At 32.8% G+C, this 19,582-nt stretch overlaps 1 protein-coding gene across 2 annotated transcripts; it reads left to right on the plus strand.

Annotated features, from left to right (window-relative positions):
- Window positions 1-910: 910 nt before the first annotated feature.
- nSyb (neuronal Synaptobrevin) lies at window positions 911-19,361 on the plus strand. Of its 2 annotated transcripts, XM_076397774.1 has the most exons (6): window positions 941-1,075; window positions 6,843-7,048; window positions 11,224-11,303; window positions 13,044-13,095; window positions 13,235-13,279; window positions 18,054-18,277. In XM_076397774.1, coding segments are annotated over exons 1-5 (354 nt in total). In that variant the 5' UTR covers window positions 941-1,073; the 3' UTR covers window positions 13,249-13,279; window positions 18,054-18,277. The 2 variants fall into 2 exon arrangements, with proteins under 2 accessions (XP_076253890.1, XP_076253889.1); XM_076397775.1 differs by lacking the exon at window positions 13,235-13,279 and having other exon boundaries at window positions 911-1,075; window positions 18,054-19,361.
- The last annotated feature ends 221 nt before the right edge of the window (window positions 19,362-19,582 follow it).

Here is a 19,582-nt window from a genome sequence, read left to right on the forward strand (position 1 = left end):
CAACGTCATTTCTTAACGAAAAAGCGCAAGTTCATAAAAATATAATCTTCCGATTTTGATTTATTTTGTTATGTAATATTAATGTTTGAGAAATAAAGGGTGTGGTAATTCCTTTCTATAGTAGAAATGTAACAATTTAAGATATGATATATATACATCTAAAGTTATCCAAAGATTTTAAATTTATTTTTAGGTTATAATTTGACAATACTGTCAGCGCGATACGTCATTTAGAAGCGAAATTTTAACAAAGTAATTTTTTTTTAATTTAATTTTGTTTTATTATGTAAATATATAATTAAGTGTTTTGTTATATAATGTCAATTATTATGTGGTAATAACGTAACAATTGTGTTACTTGATTCGAAATTATCTAGATATTTAAAATTTAATTATTTATAATATTAGGCAGCCAACTTGACTAAATAATTTAGTGACATCTTTCAAATAATCAAAATGCTAATTTTGATTCGTTTTGTTGTATAACATTAATATACTAGAATCACATTATTTAATATCAAAAGTGTTATTTAATAAGTGATTTTAATTTTAGGTTGGGCTTTGTAAAAGAAGTAATTTTAACGTCATTTAGTAGAGAAGTTTCAAGAAAATAGTTATACCATTGAGTTCGATTGTTATATAATTTTAATATTAGAAAAATAGAGGTTGTGGGTATTTCGTTAGGAAGGAGAATAATGTCACTGCCATCTGCCGAATACTTTTGAAACTTTGAGGAATTGTATTTACAGAAGATCTGAAATTATCTTCATTCTTATACGTTATATGATATGATGGATTTATATTTGCCGTTTTTTATTTTTCCCTTTGTCAGATAACCTTTTGCGCGAGATAACAATGTCGCATTTGAATTCCCGCTGTATCTCCATTTATTAATGGAAACTGACCTATCCCGTGCGCGATCACCCATCATAGCGGCGGCGCGAAGCGCCATCGTGACGTCACCCGCGTCGATATCCTACATCGTACATCACTGTTTTCCCAAAAAGCTCCAGTGTTCCCTTTTGACTGTTTTTCACTTAGAAACTTCAATTCTCTGTCCACAGAATTACGCTATGTGAGTAGTTCCTAGTTTATGTGCCCAGTTTTAGATCATTTAGTGTTGCTAATGAGATTATTGCTTGTGTTTTTATCGTCTCGGCCCAAAATCGCGGGGGTGAAAAGTCTCAGGGTGATAGGGTGCGGATATCGTTCATTTGTTTTTTATTTCCCGTCCACTCGCCGGTTTGATTTCTTACCGATATTATTCCGACGATTGCTAGAAGCCCGGAGGTTTTTTTAAACAGTTAATTATTGTTTAATCAATCTGTGTGGGAGTAATCACAATCGATTTTATATATTTTTAAAAGAATCCAATAAAATTGTCCGGTTACTATGCGTAGTTATACCCATTATATTAATTTCGTTAATAATAAACTAACAGTTTTACTATAAAAATCGTTAAATTAAGAAAAAAGCACCAACTCTTTTGGTTTATTGTCATGTTGTATTGTTATCGGATAAAAGCAGCTCCCGTGCCTTTTTCAGATGAATCGTCGCTAACATTTTATTATTGTTATAAAGTTATTTATTGTTCGATTGATTTGTACTCGTAAAAAATTGATTTGGAAATGTTTCCCTGACATTGCGACTGCGCATTTCCGGTTATTTTACAATATTTTTCAATTTAATGAACGTTAACGAGAACCAGGTAAGAATTAATTTGTACCCAACTTAAACTGTGGATTTCGGTAACCAGCACGCGTATATATTTGTTTATCTCGAAATTCTCACCGTCATAAATGTTTAACGTAAAAAAATCATAACAAGTCAACATACTTGCCTTTAAAAAGTTATGCATATTTTTTATAACTCTAGTAATAGAACCTATTAAAGCAGTGTCAGAACGTCAAAAATCATAGTTGGCGATTGTTTGAATCTCGCGTATACTTCCGATATATCACGAGGGTGTGGTTTTGAATGATTTTCATAGCTCACTCTGTTTTTACGTTAAATTTATTATTGTACTCATTATTATAAGTCCCCAGAGTCAAGGGTAAATTATCCGCGATAGCTATTTTAAAACCATCGAATTTTCCAATCTTTGTCGTAATACTTATCGCAAACAATAAACTAAATCAACCACCGTTTTTAATTCCAAATCTGTATCTGGTTAATCAATATTATTTATTGCTCTAATCTGACGAAAATGTCAACTTTACAACGTCATTTCGTAACGAAAAAGCGCATTTTTACAAAAACATAATATTCCGTTTTTGATTTATTTTGTTATACAATATTAATGTTTGAGAAGTAAAGGGTGTGGTAGTACCTTTGTATAGTTGTAATGTAACGGTTTAAAATATATACCTATAAAATTATCCAAAGCTTTTAAATTTATTTTTAGGTTATAATTTGATAAAACTGTCAGAGTGACAACGTCATTTAGAGTCGAAATTGTGTCAAAGTATTCGTACTGTTGGATTGAAATTATTTTATTGTGCGATATTAATATATTAGAGAAATAAAGGGTGATGTGGATCATTTTCTTTATAGCTATTACGCATAATTATATTAGCTTGAGATAAATTATGTTGAATTTGAAAGTATCGAAAGATTTGGAATTAAATTTTAGGATATAATTTGAAAAAACTGTCAAGTTGGCAATGCCATTCAGAATTTTGATCATAGAATAAAGAAACTTAGAAGCGCATCTCTTATGTTAAAATTGGCTCTAAGTTAGGCTCGGAATCCCCGTGTGAGGGCGCTTACGCATGCGCCGTATGACAATTAATTACGTTATTTAAATATATTTTATTGATATATTACAATTACATTCATTTTCCTTGACCATAAAGACATTGATGTAATCACAGAGATATCTCCACTACCCAAAACACGTAATCCACTGATATTATCTTCTCTATAATATTTAAAACAAACATTAAAATAAGATGATATAACTATTAATGGTTCTGTTGTATTTTTTTTAAATCAACTAAATTAACAACCTACATGACAACTGCAGCTTGGTCTATACAATCAAGTTTTTGAACTAACGACCAAAATTAGAGGTTACTATTCAAGAAGCAAAAGGGAACCTTATTCAGTATCTGCATTAATGTTTTTCTAGAATGCAAGCAGAATATCTTCGATAACACTTTATATCCTGTGCTACTGCATTTTAATAAAGATACAGCCATTAATTTTTCACCCAACCTAAAACCAAGCTGATGGGACAGGCTGAGTTATCTGTAAATGAACATATAAATTTCAAGTTAGAACTTCCATTCTCTATTACATACCTATATCTATTATATACTTACCTCTGGGTCTTGTTGGGATAGAAGAATCTCCTATATATCTACTAGCCTCAAAAAATGTATGTGATTTAATATTGCCATTGGGGGCATATGTTCCTTGTCTTGTAGTAAAGCTAAAGAATCTCAATAAATATTGCTTATTATTTAACAGAATACTTACTATTTAAATTATAAGTAGGAATTACATCTTGTTTCAGCCATGGCTTTCCACATTTTGGTCTATAGTCTCCATCTTTAAAATGATTACAAACTTTCCTGGACCTACATAGGAGATCATAAGAGATCCCCTTACGGTTTTCTTTTTATTACACTAATAAATTAAAGTAATTGTCAAATATATATAGAAACACATACCGAAAAATTTGTCGTAACTAAACAACACAAATTATATAACCTAAAATGACCGTTAATTGTTTAGGTTAGAATTAATAATACCGAAGCCGAACGAGAGAGAAAAACGCATATCGCTGTTGCATTTTTCATTTACATTTGGCCGCGTAACGGGCATTCCGAAAAGCTTAAACGTGGGACCCGATTTTTCCATATAACTTTCACTTCTAAATGCTTTTATTCTATGATTTTGATTTATTTTATTATATAATAATTGGAACGATAAAGGGCGTGGTATTTTTTTCCGTGTAGTAAAGTTATTGAATTATTTTAAATCAACAGTGTTCTTGAAATTTACAAAAAAAGTCATGTCACGTCCATTACTAGAAAAAATTACAAGAAAATCGTTTATTTGAACTGATTAATTTTATTATGTAATATTAATATTAAAAATATGGAGGGCGAGGTTATTTCTTTAGTATAGTTGTAATGACAATTTATTGTTATTTACAAATTTTTATTCGTAATTTTTGTTTCCTGCGTAAAACACTATCAAAATGACATTATCATTTAGTTCAGAATTTCAGAGGAAGTTACTATCTTCTTAACTGTGGAGTGACTTTACTTTGTGTTGCAAAACGATGCTAATATTAAGAAAATAACAGAAATTATATTTTTTATTATAATTGTTGCGACGCCAATTTATTATGAATGGTTGGGACAGCCATGTAAAATGTAAGTTACGCTAGTTGTAGAATTCTTTCGGTCCTTGTTAGAGGGTTAGGATTTATTAGACCTTTTAACTGAAGTTTTTAATATATATGATTGAAAAGGAATTATGACCTGATAAAAAACATAACGTTCGCAGTATATTGAACGCCTGGTAAATATAGACAAGTACAAAGATACCAAGGAAACAGAACAGACGTGTTCAACAAGGATGATTCCCATCGGCTCGTTGTCAAGTGTTTAGGATAACGAAGGTTTAAGTACCAAGGCTAAACGAAACGTGTCGGATGTTAGACCTGGTGGAGGACTCTTTATGGCGCCAACCATAAATATATCAAGAAGACCCGAAATAGTGGAAATTTTGGGAATTCCTTAAGAGTCCGAAATGCACATATTTTATCAGCGTGTGAAGTTCCACCCTGATATTCTCAGCGGGGTGCAGAAAAGTGTTTCTTGGACCAGCCTTGTCCACCACCACCAAGAACCCGATGGAGACACAATGAGAAGACAGTCTGGCAGTAATTTACATGAACACCGAAGAATAGAGTGTTATTGAAAATGAGAAGATACATAGACCTGTAAATTAGTTTTAAAGGACTTTAGAATCTTAATTAAAGCACTTAAAGCTTTATTGTTGCAAAACGGGACAATGTATTTATCCAAGGTATTATTGTCTATCGGTAGCCGCTGCTTTTTGTACGTGTAATCGTGCAGCTCTTCGTTGGTTACGTAACGATAAACATTGGTAATTAATCGTAGAATTTTGTTATGGGTGCGTTGGATTACTAGTTGGTTTGACGTCTTAGTGCACCCCATGAAGTCGCTTTATGATTTGACTGATAAAACAACCTCTTTGATTCTAGATCACGTTGAGATTATCTTCCGACTAACCAGTATAGTTGTTTTATTTTAACTCTAATCTGCTCTGCTTTTTGCCTAACATGATGTTTCCATCTTAACTTACCATCGACATTTATTCCGAAGTATTTGGCTGATTCTGCTTGAGGCTTCTAGTTACTAGTCCATTTGTAGATGTACTTTTTCTACAGCCTTAGACAGAGATACATCTTTTGCCATGATAACTGTGTCGTCGGCTAATGTCCAAAGTGCTGTTTCTTTTATTGTTAGGATATCAGTAGTATAGATATATAGGAGTAGTCCCAAAACCCTACCCTATGGAACTCCAGCCGAAATAGACCAAAGTGTTAAGAATGCCGCTTAATACGAGACTTCATACGATATTTTTTTTTTGGAAAAGATATGATTCCAGCAGGATGGGAAGTATTTCCGCTGTAGCAATTTGCTCATTTTGTATATTAACAGGTTAATTAAAGTTCCCGGCCTGACACACAGATGGCGCTACTAGAATTAAATCCATATATTTTTAGTTAGCCCTAACCCTCAAAAGATGCGTGTATAAATTTGACAGCTGTCCGGTCATTAGTTTGTGAATTATAACATTTTGAGTGAAGCAACTTTTGTTATTGTGAAAAAATGGATAAAAAGGAATTTTGCGTGTTGATAAAATATTTCTTTTTGAAGGAAAAGAATACACTTGAAGCAAAACCTTGATGCCGAGTCTCTGGAAACTGCCCCACGAAAATCAATCGTCAAGGATTGGTATTCTAAGTTTAGACGTGGTGAAATGAGCACCAAAGGCAATGGACGCACAAAAGAGGTTGTTACCGACGAAAACATTCTACAAATATACTACACTCTAATCAACTGAAAGTGTATTTCATATCATTCACGCATATTTGAATATGAGAAAGCTCTGTGCAAGCTGGGTGAGGCGCGAGGTCACTTTTGACCAAAAACAACGACGAGTTGATGATTCGGAGCAATGCTTGAAGACAATGCACCGTGCCAAAAATCTATGAATTGGGCTTCAAATTGCTTCCTCATCCACCGTATTCTCCAGACCTGACCCCCAGCGATTATTTCCTGTTCTCAGATCTCAAAAGAATGCTCGCTGGGAAGAAATTTTCGTCGGATGAAGGGGTGATCGCCGAAACTGAAGCCTATTTTGAAGGGCAAATCGTACTACAAAAATGGTATCGAAAAGTTGGAGGGACGCTATAATTAGCGTATAGCCCTTGAAGGGAATTATCTGGAATAAAAAAAAGTAATTTTGCCAATAAAAATGTGTTTTACTATGGTAGGCCGGGGACTTTTCAATTGACCTGTTATTTTGAATAATTTTGCTTACATAACATATATATATATATATATATATATATGTATATATATATATTATGTAACTATATACGTTTACCGAAATGCAATAACATTTACATCCAAAAAGCCACACTTTTGCTTATACGGTAAAAACAATAAAACCCCTGTCGCCGAATCTAGCAGACCGTGAACGAACCACAGCTTCCTTCTATTGTGACTCGACGCGCGTTTGTTTCGGACAAATCGGCGACGATTCTAATCGATATGTTTCGTTTCTGTCTGAAGGTCGGCGGGCGATTCATTAGCACCAGGATCGGGAGGCGACAACGATGGTATCGTGGGTGGCCCCAGGACGCCTCAGCAGATCGCCGCGCAGAAACGTCTTCAACAGACGCAGGCGCAAGTCGACGAGGTGGTCGACATCATGAAGACGAACGTCGAGAAGGTGCTGGAGAGGGATCAGAAACTATCCGAGTTGGACGATCGAGCAGGTAAGAAAGGTGTATCATAGTTGGATGTATTATGACCGGCCACCATGTAGGAGTATTATTTTATTAATCGATCCAAAGTAGCAGTGAAGAACGGTGCAATCTTATTGCGTTTAACGTTTCATTTTCGTTTATTTTAGCTTCGATTTGTAACAACAGTAAAATACTGAAACAAAAATGTTATAAAACATAATTTATTTTAACATTATAATACATCTAATGTCAACATCACAACAGTTTGTAGGTTAGAGTTATTTTATTCGATTTACACTGAACTGTTTTCTAAACCATCTATGGTATCCCCTGGAGGCTTAATCCTAATTAATAATTGTATATCTAATTAATGTATTTTATTTTCATTAGAGAACATTTCTTTTTATGTTTAGTTTTGTTCCTTCGCTGTTTTTTCTTGTCAAATCATTCTGATATCACTGTATTTCTCCTTAGTCGCTTCTGTTTCTACCTGTGTACATTTTTCATGATAATTGTGTTTGCATATATGTATTTCTAATATCTGCACAACAGTTAGTGTCCATTCTCTCCTCGTACATTTTAATGAAATGTTTGTATATATTCTGAACAATTACACACATATTTATATAGATAAATCTTTCACACTTTATAATACTATTTAATTGTCATAAATGAATCGCAATCCCACATTCTCACATTTTCAGAATTGCTTATTCAAGTGAATAACTAAGCTGTTAACTTCCAATCTATCTAAGTATTTCATTTGTACTGCAAGCCATTCCTTAATTGCCGTGTACTATGGTTTGGTGCATTGTCCATAACAATAACTGGTGGTTCCTCCAAGTTCTTTAAAAGATAATTTCCTAACCAACAAAAAAAATGTCATGATTCATTTCTCCATGGTAGTCACACTTGGACTTAGATGAAAACACTAACTCTGCGTCAGATATAAAGCCATTCCTGTTTCCGGTATGAAGAACAATATATCTGCAATAAATTATTAATAAATGTTAACTAACAAGACTTAATCCAAATACATAAATTGAAAAAATATGTCTTGCTTAATGTTATTATATGCTTTTAAAAATTGCATCCTTTTTAAAGCAATTTCTGAAAGTTCCATTAAACCTCTTCGTGGATTATATTTACACCATTTCAAACTTATATAACCCAACAGTGTATGAAGCAATCCAACATTTTAATATTACAAATCCAAACTTCGAACTTCTCAAGCATCCAGACCTACTTCAGTTATTACGGTAACGGATGTTAAAAAGAAGTAGAAATACGAAATTAAAAATAAATAACGAATAACAATAAATAAATACGAAATAAATAGAAATCAAGAAATAAAGACTAACACTGTTGATGTAATTGATATAGGAAAAAGTATCACAATTTCTAAATATCTGTTGATTTATCGATGTATTTTTTTATTATTTAATTATTACATTGTTACTAGTCGTTTCCGACTAACCCACAATTTGTCTTTATTATAACTTTAATCTAAGTATATAACTAGGAGGATCCATCGGCCCTATCTCAGTCTCTGGTGAAATAATGTTTATACATGTCACTGCTGTATTTTTTTAATATATGCACCTCACTACACAAGATCAGATGGTTTGATTCTTTTGAGTTTGTATCCTGTTCTGGTGGTATCTGTAAAAGTTGCAATACTTCAATATTCTTATGAGAAAGGAGTCTTTCGTCATGCCCCCTTGTAATTCTCTTGATTTCTTGACTGACTGTGGGTATCTGAAGGTCTCGATGTAGATAATCAGTCCTATAGTATTTGGGTGCGCCTACAATACCTCCTGGGATTTTGTTTGAAAAATTTGTATTTTTTTATGTTACTCTTTGCAGAACATCCCCATAATTGAACTCCGTATGTCCAAATATGTTTCAGTGTTTGCTTATATAATAGCAATTTATTATGTACTGATAATTGTGATTTTCTTCCAATTAGCCAATACATTTTCCTATATTTCAATTCCATTTCTTTTCCTTTTTTCTTTATATGTTCCTTCCAGCGAAGTTTTGCATCAAAATTCATTCCGAGATATTTAGCGTTATTGCTATATGGAATGATAGTGTTATTTAATGTTATTGGTGCTTGTACTGTCTGTTTATAGGTAAACTGCACATGCACAGATTTACTTTCATTAATTTTTATTTTCCAAGCTTGTGTCCAATTATTTATATTGTAATTACTTATTGTAATTGTTGTGATTTTCGTGAGGCTTCTTCACTATCGTCTCCAACAGCTATAATCGCAGTATCATCAGCAAATGTAGCCATCGTAATATTCTCCATTTGTGGTATATCACAAGTGTAGAGTAGATAAAACATTGGCCCCAGTACACTTCATGCTTTAGCTTTTTTTATTGCTGAGATGTATTTGTAATAAAGAAACAAATTATATTACATTTTTAAAAACATAATTTGTTGACAAAGAATTAATATCAATATTGACCAATGAATATAATTAAGAAAGCATTTTAATTTCACAAATCCAAACTTCGAACTTCTTAGAAGTCCAGAAATACTTTTGCAGAAATAAGTAGTAGTCCACGGCATGTTCCATATTTTTGAACAAGCAATTTCGATTACTCAACCGCTTTTATGTCAAAACGTCTCTCCGCGCTTCTTCCGTCTCCATCAAAAATTCATTACGTGATTTTTTTGGCATTTGGCGCTGTTTGTTTTATGTTGATGGCATTGTACGATGGACTGACTCTCGAAACAATCATTATGTATCGTTAGGGTTATATATTATTCAGATCAAGACCATTAGCGTTGATTGATGAGGAAAAACCAGACGGTTTTTGATATCATCTCAATACAAATGCTCTTCTGCTACTTCCAAGGATTGTTTTCCATATTACTATTGTTGGATGAACATTATTTTCGTTTTTATGATAAATGTATTGTTATATATAGATAACAGGTCAATTGAAAAGTCCCCGGCCTGACATATGGATGGCGCTACTATAATTAAATCCATATGTTTTTTAGTTAGCCCTAACCCTCAGTTTGACAACTGTCGGATCATTAGTTTGTGAATTATAGCATTTTTAGTGAAACAACTTTTGTTATTGTGAAAGAAATGGAGAAAAAAATTTTGCGTGTTGATAAAATATTGCTTTTTGAAGGGAAAATATACAGTTGAAGCAAAAACTTGGCTTGATACCAAGTTTCCGGACACTGTCCCAGGAAAATCAACGCTTTAAACAACTTCACAGATGCATAATCACATAATCCCGAACATTCAAGCTTATATCAAGCTGCCCGCGTCACAGTAACAATCCACCAGGCATTAAGAGAAGGTCGAAAAACTGAATCAATCTTTTTAGATGTCTCCAAGTGTCCTAATCTCTCTGATAGATTCATACTTGGACGGTAGGTCCTTTCAAGTGAGGATCGGCGACGCAATCTCCTCTCGTAAAGAGATTTCCGCAGGGGTCCCGCAAGGTGCTCCACTAATTCCAGCTCTCTTCAACCTACATATGGTTGATGCGGCTGCAGATATCGCCTCCAAATTGATAAAGTCCCCATCCCCTGGCTCTAGAAAGTTTCATACCCCGGTCAACAGTTCGACCGTAGATTCCAATGGTCAGCTCGAACACAGCACGCTATTTGCAAAGGCGATGGCGTGTACAGCCTTCTATTTTCACTCCTCGGCAGAAAAAGTAATGTACAAAATGCTAGTCCGTCCAGTCTGCCTCTACGTAGCACAGGTATGTCTCTGAGAGACAACTTGAACTACTCCAAGTGTACCAATCCAAAAAAAGTCCGCGCGTTACTCAATGCCCCATGGTTTATGAAGAATGCCAACACTCAGCTCTAATCAGGCATCCCGTTTGTGAAGAATTTCGCGATATGCTCAGTGTAAGGTTCTCTTTAGCCGCCTTAGAACACGACAACACCTTGATTAAATCCCCACCCATCCACAAACCTCGGTAGTAAACCAACTACGACAATTCAAGTCATAGCCCAGGATCTCCGTCGCCCGCAAAACCCGCTCATTATCCCGAACCCGAAGTGACATCAGCAAAAGGCCATTTGGTTCTAGCTGGCCATCATGGAAGAAGAAAAAAAAATTAAAGGCCCTCTAAATCTGTAATAAATCAATATTTTGACCATTTATAGTAGTGATTTCGAATAGTTATAACAAATTTATTAAACCAATACACCATTTTCAGATGCATTACAGCAAGGAGCTTCCCAGTTTGAGCAACAAGCCGGCAAACTTAAACGAAAATTCTGGCTACAAAACTTAAAGGTAATCTATTATCACATTTGTTTATATCTTGTCCGGCTTCCCGGCTATTTCCAGAACGTTAAATAACTAAAAATATTCAACACGTCATAGGGCATGTGATGTTATTATTACAAACGGTAATAATTGCGAAAAACAACGAAAAACACAAAACAAAGCATTTGTATGACTTCTATTGATCGGTGGCCCGTTAAATATCCAGTTGCCTTGATGTTTTCGAGCTCTATATCGGACAAACTTAGGTTTCGGTAGGTTAGAAATTAAACCCAATTCTGTAAACTAATGAGAATTATGTCACACAATGTTTTTCACCGAACATTTAATTAAACTTGATTTGGTTACGTAGTTAATCAAAATCTTGTGTGTTTTCATTAATTTATTAGTTGTAACAATATTATGATTTTTTTAAACATTTTGGTGGAGGAGCACGTATTATATTTTTATATATGCCCCTCTTGCAATCTGAAAAAGAGGTTATTAATTCAATGACCTATGAATCCTAAATATTTAAAAATATATTTTTCTTAAATACATACAATTAAAATAAAAGAAGGAACAAACATACAAACATTAGTAATATTTCTCATTATACCTTTATTTCTTATTATATCATATTTATCTAAAGAAAACTGATAAATAATGTGATTTTACTAGAATATTGTTTGTTAATCAATAATTTACTAAAGTTATATCACTATAATGATTTTTTAAACATTTTGGGGGATGAGCCAGTATTATTTTTTTAATTATGTCCCTTTTTCGACCTGAAAGAGATTTTATTAAACCAAAAGAAACCTACAAAAGTAAGAAAAATTAAAATACACATTTTTTTTGTTTTCGATCCAATAATTTAAAGAAAAGAAGAAAAACATTATTTTTAAGATATGGTGAAGGAGAATATGTTTTAAATTTAATTTCTTTCGGCATAAAATAGATTTTGCAAGTGAGAACTAATGAAAATATACATTAAGAAAAAAAGGGCTCAATACTTCTATTGAAGTTTAAGTAAACTTTAGTAAAACACGTATCGGCGAGCATTAGTAACATTTCTCAGTTAGTGCGCATTTCTTTCTTTATAATTTGATGTTATTGAAATACGGTCTATCAAAGCAGGCTTTTTTATATACTTAGACAAGTAAACAAAAAAATTAACTAGTAAATTCAAAAACAAAAAAAATTATATTTGAATGTAACAATAATGGTATTTTTAATAAATATATTTTTTGAATTTGGCGGAGGAGCTAATAGTATATAATTAAATTAAGAAGACATTTTATTCGACCAGGTATCAGTATAATTTTAGTTATATTAAATAACTAGTAAATAAATTTTATATTTTTTCTAAATAAACACAAAAAAATTAAATTGGACTGTTAAAAAAAATGGTGAAGGAGCCAATGTTATGATTATGCCACTGTAATCTTAATTAATTTTAGTGATATTTAAAATAATATAAGAAATACAAAATGTATGAGAAAAAAGGGAAATTGAACTATTTTTAAAAATTTGATGAAGAAGCTAATGTTATGATTATACCACTGAAACTAACATGTCAATTAATTTTAGTGTTATTTACTAAATAGAAAAATTATAAGATTTTTTAAAAGAACACAAATATATATGGGAAAAAAGAGAAATTGAATCATTTTAAAAAATTTGGTGGATGCGCCCATATTTGGCGAAGGAGCAAATTTTATTTTTATTACAATGCAACCGACAATGATATTGATTTATCTGTTTCAGATGATGATCATCATGGGAGTAATCGGTTTGGTGATCTTAATCATCATCATCAGTAAGTAGATTAATACCGTTCAGAACTTTAAACGAGCAAATCAAACGTGTCTGCCGTTTTTTTTTTCTCTCTGTACTGAACGCGACACGAAACCATCGATCGAAAGAGAAACTAATCAGTGTTACTATTCTTTCCCCAGTGAACTTCATGTAACTGTCATTAGCACGCCCGACTCAACAAATCGGTAACATTAATTTCCTTCTATTCTGTGTCTCTTTGATTTCCTTTTGGTGTATATATATTCCCGCCGTGCGGGGGTGGATCCGGGACGTCTGACGGGCGGTACCGTCCCTCGTCCCCGTCCTGGATCCGCCACCGTGTAGCTTCTCTGTCTGTCTTTCTGTCTGTAGCGATCCTGTCATTATATCTCCATCGATGTGCATCACCTTTCCATTTACCTGTTTCGAGTTAGGTCACCGATAGTGTAGGAGCATTGTTCTTCGCGGTAAACGAAACGACGTCGAAGAATGTTCCACGTAGGTTGTTGTAACGTGCATGAGTATGAGTTTGGTTCGAAAATAATGTCGAGTTTTATGCAGAAACTAACCACTCTGAACAAAAACCCTATTTGGTGTGATGAAGTAGGATCAATAAATACATAAGAATGTATTTAGTTTATATTTATATTTGTATTAATAGTTTATCAATATGAGCAGAGAGAGAGAATTAACAGATCGGCTGGAAACTCCCGGGCCTAACATATAGATGGCGTTAGTTTTATTGCATTCACCGCTTTTTTACTTTTTTTTTGTTCTGGCCTAAAGTCCGGCTGTGAAATGCATGACGCATAACAGGTCAATTGAAAAGTCCCCGGCCTACCATAGTAAAACACCAATTTTTTGGCAAAATTCGTTTTTTTTTATTCAATATAATTCCCTTCGAAGGAATAGTACGATTTGTCCTTTGCTTCAAAATGGGCCTCAGTTTCGGCGATCACTTCTTCATTCGACGAAAATTTCTTCCTAGCGAGCATTCTTTTGAGATGTGAGAACAGGAAATAGTCGCTGGGGGCCAGATCTGGAGAATACGGCGGATGAGTAAGCAATTCCAAGCCCAATTCATGGATTTTGCCATCGTTTTCACTGACTTGTGACACGGTGCATTGTCTTGGTGAAGCAGCACTTTATTTTGCTTCAAATGCGGCCATTTTTCGGCGATTTCGTCCTTCAAACATTCCAATAACGCTATGTAATAGACCTTTCCTATGTAATAGTCCTACCTTTTTCAAGGTAGTCTGATGCAAGGACTGTTGCGGTTTCCCACGCTTTGGAGCAGGTTCATCATGTGCAGTCCACTCGGTTGACTGTCGATTGGACTTCGGAGTGAAATGATGGAGCCATGTTTCATCCTTTGTCACATATCGACGCAAAAATTCGGGTTTATTACGCTTGATCACCTTCAAACACTACTCCGAATTATCAACTCGTCGTTGATTTTGTTCAAAAGTGAGCTCGTGCGGCAGCCACTTTGCACAGAGCTTTCTCAAAACATCAGTTATTAGTATAGTATATTAAAAGCACTTATCCATAGACAATTATAAATATGTCCATATTTACATTTCAATATAAAAGTGCCACCACCCGCTGTATTTTCCGGACTCGTGATCTGTCTGAACAGCATTTCAGTTCTTATGGAAATATCATAAAATGGATCGATTCTCAGATAGACCTAATAATTTATACATGCAGCTGTTGGATTCCATCCCTTAATTTATTTACACGCTTTAGAATTCATAAAAGTTTTATTTACATAGACGTGACATCACAAGCGGACCCCGCGACAAAAGTCCTGCTCATTCGTTTTAAATTGCTTCGACTTTAGAGATGTGTAACTAAAAAACCAATCATGGGTAACTGAACCACTACTTCGTTATAATTAATTTACAATGGCATGGAGAAATATCTGAAACATATGGTGGTAGCAGTAAAACCCAAACTTTCTAAAGTTACTACAGTCAAATCATCTTCATTACGTGTAATATTACATGCTTCTTAATTCGTTTTAAATACTCCTTTATTATTAATTAAATTCCTACGATTATTTAAATTAAAACAAAATATATAATCTGTTCAACGTCATTTTGTACATACGTCATCTAAATATTCGTCAACAAAATTCTAATCTAAATAAAATAATTGAACAAAAATGTTATCAAATATAATTTATTTTAACATTATAGTAGATCTAAAAACTACACTTAATTATACAACCACGATAGTTTATAGTTAGACTTATAACTTCTTACCACTATTGCAATCTAGAATTTTGCATACGTCTGACAACCGGACGTACCTTCGTTTACGTGTTCGAACTAATTAGACAGCACTGTGTATCTTTTTAACTAGAACAAAATGAGAAAGACGATTCTAAAACTAATTTCTAAAAATTAATTTTCTTAAATTAATTAAACTAATCTAATTTACAAATTGCGGCAAGCAATATATTAAACATCTTGATGACGTATGCACAAAAAAAACTATGAATAAACTATATGAAAAATTATATAATTTTTTCATTACGAAAACAACAAAATACTATTTAAAACACGTGGATTATTTTCCCGTCAATATACAACAAGCGATTAAACTATCTAACATTTATATCGACATTATTTTCGGAACAACCTATATATGTACATAAAAATATATACGATTTTTGTTATCCCTAGAGTTATTAAACACAAAAAGCTAATAATAAAGCAAATTACTAATTAAGATTAATAACAAACCGTAAAAAATAAGGGGTAACATCAGTAAAACTCTCCTTGATTGAAGATATTGTATTGGAAATATATGGAGTTTCACTATAGGTTAAAAAACCTACAATATATCTTAATATTGTTCATCCAGTAACCAATTTGACAACTCTCAACAAAATATCAATGAGCAATTTTAAGCTGGGGGTAACAAAATACAATCAATTATTATAATTCCATTTTTTTCATAAAAAGCATGTTAAGTTTTTAGTAACAAAACGAATTTAAAAACAATAAACAGTTTAATAATTAATTAATGCAAAATAAGAAACAAAACACTCTATATCAAGTAATCCATGCTACAATATATGACACATTCTGTTCAAAAACAAAAAAATTGATTCGACATTGGAATTGAAACAAACGAATAGGGATAAAGACTGAAACAAATGTCACAAAGCATGTCTGTTTGCATGTCAACGATAGCCGTGATCATACCCGTTATATATATATATATATATATATATATATATATATATATATATATATATATATATATATTAGATATTGTATGACTTATTGAATGATTAGGATTATTGTTCTTAAAACATCACAGTCCGAAGGTAATTTTGATAAAATCGCCCAGATACCGACTGATCGAGGACACCCACGGATTACCAAGGTAATTTTTCATTTGTCTTACCATTTCTATACTGATTTCAGCATGCACTGTACCCATTTACTCATTGAAATCAAGCTGGATTTTTGACGACCGACAGGTCGAGATGGGTCCAGTCCACACATTCCTATTTTTCTGCTTGCATTCATCAAAACTATACATTTGTTACATACATTTCCCTACACATAGAAAGACAGACAGAGCTACACCGAAATTTCAATGATCTTTATTCTCTTTTGAACTTAATAATATAATCCATGCGATATATACCTAAGGACTTGTGTAGGTATGTGGCAAATTGACATTCCCAAATTTTAGAACTACTGGCTTATTACAATCATATTAAAAATTGATAATAAACTTCTATCATCGTTTTTGCCTATAAGGTCTATTTAATATCACTTGTAACGCTTCTGTTATAATTTCACAACTTCAGAAAACATTTTTTTTATTAATAATTACATTAATCTAAATTCTATTACGGATATTTAAGACTTTTTCAATTCATCGTTGATTTTTCTGCAAAAACTACTTTTTTGTTATATTGTATTACTAGAGTTTTTCCACGAGAACAGCCAATGCACGTCATCAACATTGTCGAGCGCATTGCCAAATTCAATTTATATAGACGAAAATCCCTTTTAAACTCATAAGTGGATATAAATATAATAAAACAACTCTAACCTACAAACTATTGTACTGTAGTTGAAGTCCTTCAATAAATATGCATTAGATTTGCTATAATGTTAAAATAAAATATATTTTATAACGTTATTTTTGTTTAATTATTTTATTTACATTAGTATTTTTTGTTAGAGTCAAAATAAACGAAACTTAAATTTGTATTAACTATGTGTGTGTGTATTAACTAAAATTATTACGTAAATTTGAAAATGCATACTACCATTAAGTTTTTGTACTTTTCCTACAATTAACAACGTATCGTAAAAGCAATAGAATAAAAAATGAAACTTAATAGCTGACTTTAGAGTACGGCGCCATAAAACGTATACGACGTTTATAGAAAACATTCACGCGCAAAACATTAATGCACCATCAGGCTAAGAATATTTGAAAGGGATTTATAAATGTCAACTAGACAATACTTTCCTAGAAATGCAGTTCCATGTTTAAATGTAATGATGTTTAATCGAACTTAATTTTTAATAATCCTGCCAGCGCTACATCATATTGTTTGGACAATCATACTTGTTTTATAGTCAAAATACCGTATAAAAAGTATCCTTTAAGCGGTTTTAAATTATTTTATCCGTCAAACATGACTTTTCTTATGACATAACCTAATAATTTTGAAGTCTCTCGGCATCACGAAACTTATAAATGTCAGTGCTTTTTTTCATGCCACGTTAAAATGTGGGAAGTAAATTAGTTATTATATACTAAGGATGTTGTTATACTTATTTATTTATCAGAGTTAATGTAGGAAATCAAGTGATTATAAATACAACCAGAAATTTTTAATTTTAACAATGACATCCAGTCCATATACAACATTACAACGCAACTACATATCTCGAAATCGATCGTTGAGTATCAGTCTTTCTACTAATCGATTCTTTTCAGTGAAATTCATGCCTGAAAACACGCCCGCCATGTCCGTGGCCACAGCGGCGAAGTCACCGTCAAACCAAGAAATGGGCCCCCAAGAGACCGCCAAGCCGCAAGCCGGCTAATCGCCCTTCGGTCTTCTGGCGGAGCCCCATTCATGGCTTTAACATTAACTAAAATAGATCACCCAAAAAAAACGAACCTCCCGCGTCACAGTTCATTATCTATTGTTAATTAAACGGGTTAATTAATATTTTGTAATCGCAGAAACAAACGAATAACCTTTCTGCCAAAAAAAAAACACACACAATAGACATACGCTGTGAGCGAGGTTCCTTTTTTCCTTAATTTGTTTTTTCCGATAACACGAGTTATGCTTCAGCGTTGTTGTTGACGGTTGCGTCAAAATTTCTTCTGTTTTGGTCGATCTAGTTTTTTCTTTGAAATCCACGGACCCTGTGACAATACCGTCAGTGAACGGGATATTGTTTCACGGTCTGTGACGTATTTCGTTTTAATTAAAACCGAGATTAAAAGAAAATGCTTTTCCCAAACGCAGTTTCTTGTAGATATCGTAGACAAATGTTTTTAAATATTGTTATTTTGTAATGGTAGACCCGATTTAATGTAAATTTTTAAGAGAAGTGTTTCCCTCCTTTTTTCTATTACTCTTGCTTCGAATTGTACAATTTCCTCCCCACTCATACAAACACACCCCTTTTAGTTTCGGATGAGTGCTTTCAGATAACTGATAATAAACAAACATTGAAACAATATTACGAAAACTTTATCATTATTTAGAGGTTTCCTTTCTAGTTATTCATTGTAATATGATATATAAATATTAATATAACTGCAAAACGAATAATGTTTAAGAAACACCAACTTATATATTGAAACTTTCAAGTAAGGATATTCTTTCGAGTATACAAATAATTGTACATGTATGGACATATTTGTTTGGTTCGGTTTTGCAAGGTGGCTCTGCCTGGGAAGCCCAGGACGACGTTCATCTGTCGTAGCAGTACTATTAAACAAATGAAATCTAATGTCGAAGGACGTCATCCGCGGCTTCGTATAGAAATCAGGCACGGATCTTGTAAAACGTCTCTCGAGACTTAATATGAACATGTAATCTTATCGCAAATCTTGGAAAATAATATATGAATACTAATCTACCTTTGTTGCTGTTTTATATTTTGTCTTTGACGACGATTTTTGGAAAAATTAAACTTTAGACATTATGTAATAGACACAAATTTTTAGTGTTATTGTAAAGTGAATGTGTATATTAAATTCCTAAAAATATAAATATGATCTTCATGACTTTTGTTTTTATATTATTTCCTAAATACCTCACCACCAACTACTTAGCCCATATGTAAAAACAAAAAGATTGGTATCACAAACATATGGTTATTTTAACATTTTGTTTTTTAAATGCTATTAGTCATCATGCTCATTGTCGAATGTTTGATAAAGAATTACGTTATACGTAGATATACTTACAATATCAGTGGTTTGTGAATTTTCTCTTCAAACTG

The sequence above is a fragment of the Rhynchophorus ferrugineus genome, unplaced genomic scaffold, assembly GCF_030347505.1.
Source record: "Rhynchophorus ferrugineus isolate W39M unplaced genomic scaffold, kcgeb_rfMv2 rfM3, whole genome shotgun sequence".
Lineage (NCBI taxonomy): Eukaryota > Metazoa > Arthropoda > Insecta > Coleoptera > Curculionidae > Rhynchophorus > Rhynchophorus ferrugineus.